This window comes from Stylophora pistillata, chromosome 10, assembly GCF_964205215.1.
Source record: "Stylophora pistillata chromosome 10, jaStyPist1.2, whole genome shotgun sequence".
Classification (NCBI taxonomy): domain Eukaryota; kingdom Metazoa; phylum Cnidaria; class Anthozoa; order Scleractinia; family Pocilloporidae; genus Stylophora; species Stylophora pistillata.
The window spans coordinates 28,334,554-28,338,473 of NC_142528.1; the positions used below are offsets into that span (position 1 = coordinate 28,334,554).

The window sequence follows — 3,920 nt, forward strand, 5'->3', positions numbered from 1 at the left end:
TCTTCATAAGAAGTATTGAGTAGAATAAAGCTGTTTTTGTGAGAGTGAAATGTGATCGTCCGGGTGAGTGTAGTTCTGAGAAGGACTGTTCTCGGTGGAGGTGACTGACGTTTGACAACCTGTGCGGAAGTCATCATCAGAGTCAACAGTTCTCAGAAATACGCTTACCCGGACGATCAAACTAAACTTTCACACGTTACCCTCAGGCTTAAACCATTCACTGTAAAGCTGTTTTTGTCCTTTTACTTTTCCTCTCTTGATAAAATTTCAGAAAGATTCCCTCAAGATATCATTAAATGAAGTATCAAAGTCGGCAGTGATTACGGGAATTTTTCTTGGTGCCTTCGTTTTCTCGATTCCATGAGCAGTTCAAGGCCCAAAGCTCAAGCGAAAAACATGCAGAAACAAAATCAGCCATGTTTTCATTGTGATTCAAACAGTAGTCACAACGTGCTCAGCTGTTTCGATATTCGACACAGTACTGAAGTGAGCTGCATCCTATCGATCAGTAGAGCGATCCATACAAAAAGCCATCCTAGGTGGGTTGCCTTAAGACTAAAATATAAGTTACGTAAATATCTACACTGTGAAGCATGAATGGCAGTACACTGATAGAGGTGTTTGGCCACATCGTTGTCAGTTTTACGCGAGGCGTGGTAGAGCATTACAATCCAAAAGAACCTGAATTCACGGCAGAGTCATTGAGCTACAGTCGTTTAGGTAGCACAGGTCTGGAATGGAATTATCTCCCAGTTGACGAGCTGATTTATCAGGAGTACAGCGACAGAGAAGCCAGAACTTTGGATTATCAGACTGGTATAAATCGAAATGTAAGGGTTCTAGATGCCTGCTCACTTGAGGAAAACGATGAAATACAAACTGAACAGCAGGAAGAAGATAGAGCAATGGCTTGGAAGCGACTCAGACCATCCGCTCTCCGCACAGTTTGTAAATCAATGGTCATGGGAGCTTTAATTTCCTTACTAACATCGTCTGTCTTAGGCTCACTTTATATGATATTAACTTATCTCACTTACAAAACTCAATTAAACTGTCTGTTCAATTCCAAAGATACGATTCCAGAAAAAATACAATGGATAAATTCAATATCTGCCATCATAACTTGCTTCTTTCTCGACATGTGGTTCTCTGTTAACATCGTTTTTCTCTTTCGGCCGTATCAAGTAATGGGGTTGAAAGGAAGACTTTTTCTGGTTTCTTTCCTCTTTTATTGTCTGGATGCATTGTATCGCGTGACTCTACATGCCTTGGACAGGGCTTCATTGAATGAAGGAGTTTCGTTACGGAAGACCCCGCTGCGCGTTTTGTTTGTTGTCAATATAATTTGTCAGGTGTATCTCGTAGTAAGTGCTCATTTCTTGGTCGGGCACACAGGAAGAAAACGAGGCACTTTGTTCCTACAACTGATTCTTCCCACTTCTTTCAGCTACATTATGGGAACGATTTTATTGTACACAATTTATCCAGCTTATGGAAGGCAAAACAAGCAAGGCAAACTACTCATCGCAATTTTCTCTCCTCTCCTTGGAGTTTTATTGAAAGTGATCTCCAGGATCTCAGTCCAACGGTTGTGGGACATTACTTTTCCTGGATTTTCGTATGTTCTGCTAGCACCAGCGTATTTCGGCTGTGCAATTGGGTTTCGAGTTTTACAAGCTGATTTGAACAGTTTAGAATCCATGGCATTTCTTGGAATAATTCATGGCTTTGCAGAAGTCGTGGAACGAAGCGTTATGGTTTTCATTGATCATTTTTGTCACGTGATTTTGAAAAGAGAATCGGCTCCGTTCGGAAGTTTTCGCACCCCTCGCCGTGAGAGACTAATGGCTGATATCGCCATCATGAGCATGTTGTATGAATCAACTGCCATAGTGTCTGTGAACAGCGTATTGTACTTATATCAATTTATGTACGTTTCAAACCAACCCTTTGTAAAGTTACTTCAGTCATTTGCCATCCAAACGTCAATTTTACTGGTGATTGAGTGGCTTTTCAACAGCATATCTCTTGCGATCGTGACTCACTATCAGAACATGGCTGTCATGGCTGTATGGAGAAAAAGATGGAAGAGACATACACTCGTAGCAATTATTAATGCGGTGTTTGCTTCATTATGGTCGAGTGGATACTGCGCAGAAGTTTTGTATGTTCGCTTCGGTGATGATGGTCAACCTTGCAAGATGCCTTTTTCTGAAGTAGTTTGAGGAAATCAGGAGTTGCAGTGTTCGTTAGCTGGGTTCCTGGATCGTCTTAAATTTCTCGATGGCCACTCAGATAAGTAATATCTTCAACACCGGTTTTCATGGGTTTAATGGAAGTCGCCAATTTTGAGAAATCCCTCAGTCAATTAATAGTTAGTTATTGGCATTATGGTCAAGTTTACTTAACTCTTTCCTTCCAAGATCTCATCAGTAATTCTCCTTAGTTGCTGCGATACAATTCTGATGATGTTACCTCAGAGAGTTTGCTATTGGATAAACTGATAATACCCTTATTGTTGTTTCGTATCTTCTGTTAGTGTCCGAGATTATAGATCAGGCAGTGTCTGAATTTTCTTCACGAGGGTTTCTCTTATACTGCAGTAGTGATGAAAAGTGAACCTGCCCGTTTAGTTTCCGTCAAAATCATCCGATGTACTTGGTGAGGCTCATTGATTCATTACGTGATTTTCTCAGTTGTAGAGTGTTTACGACGCGTAAAAAGCGATTAAAGTCGCGTCAAATAATCACAAAGTTAATTGATATGATCAAAAGTTATTTTAAAATATAAATCTGGTGTTCCCTCGTTTTCGTATAGTGAGCAAAATAAAATGAACTCCGAATCCAGATTGTATGAACCAAAAGTAAGTTTATTAGGTTTTCCAAAATTGTTTTATTCATGAATGGTATTTTCGCCAAACGTTTTGTTTGTCCAAAGCAGATTTAAGATATAATCTACGTTAACACGCAATATTAGGGACCTTAAGCAAAGCACGAAGGCGACGGCAACGAGGACGTGGAAAAACAAAGGTTCTAATTGGCAGAACAATAGCTCAACACGTGCGTTTCAAAACTTTGTATATGTCTTAGCCGTCCTTTGCGAAACAACAATGTGAAATCACCAAAATTTGCATCGTCTGCGAACCAAAACTGCCACGGCAAATCATTTTAATTTCCACTTTGAACTCAACGCTGCTTTCATACGTGATGTTGCGGTTGAAGTGTGGCGCCGTATGAGACGGTAAACACATGCAGTTATTTTCGAAATTCTAATTGAAAGTAAAAAATATTTTTTTTAACCTTTTTTTCTTAGTGTTGCCGTCCTGGCTGCTTATGGTCCGTAATTTCAAAGCCTTAACTGAGAACAAAATGACAAATAACTTCGAACGGTGTTAATTTTTGTAACAGGTTGTGCATTTGGGTGTCTACTTTTAATATGTATGGTCCTATCACCTGATAAAGTGTGCTTTTCGGATGAGTGTCGTAAAAGCAAAATACATGTAATGACAACGGCCGAGCATAAGAAAGGAAAATACATTTAAGAGCAAATGAGAAGGAACTTAAAACCGATGAAACTGCGTAAAGCGCGGGAAAATGCGAGCGACCAATTCGTGATGCTTTTAGTTTTGCCTTTGATTGGTTAAAAGAGTTGTGCGTGTTCTCTGGAACAATCATAGAGCGAAATAAAACAAACACAAAACAATTAGTAAAGGGTTTATTTAAAGGGTTTATTTCACAAATAAATATATGGCAGCCCTCTAAGGGGCTGAATTGCGTATTTACAAAAAGTGTAACAGAATATCTAATAGTATGACTAATGTAAGAATAATAATAAGCCTAAAAGTGAAATTGAATACTGTAAAATGATGAAACTTATTATTAAAATTAATAAAACTATATTTATATAATATCATGCTCAAT

The 3,920-nt window shown here is 38.9% G+C and overlaps 1 protein-coding gene across 1 annotated transcript; it reads left to right on the plus strand.

Moving 5' to 3' along the window:
* On the plus strand, positions 1 to 3,907 carry LOC148722528 (uncharacterized). Its single transcript, XM_088736888.1, has one exon. The coding sequence runs from the start codon at positions 594 to 596 to the stop codon at positions 2,223 to 2,225; it is 1,632 nt and encodes a 543-aa protein (XP_088593014.1). The 5' UTR covers positions 1 to 593; the 3' UTR covers positions 2,226 to 3,907.
* Positions 3,908 to 3,920: the final 13 nt, after the last annotated feature.

Bases quoted from the DNA above. Each gene is read 5' to 3' on its own strand.
- LOC148722528 (XM_088736888.1), top strand. From the start codon at position 594: ATGAATGGCAGTACACTGATAGAGGTGTTTGGCCACATCGTTGTCAGT.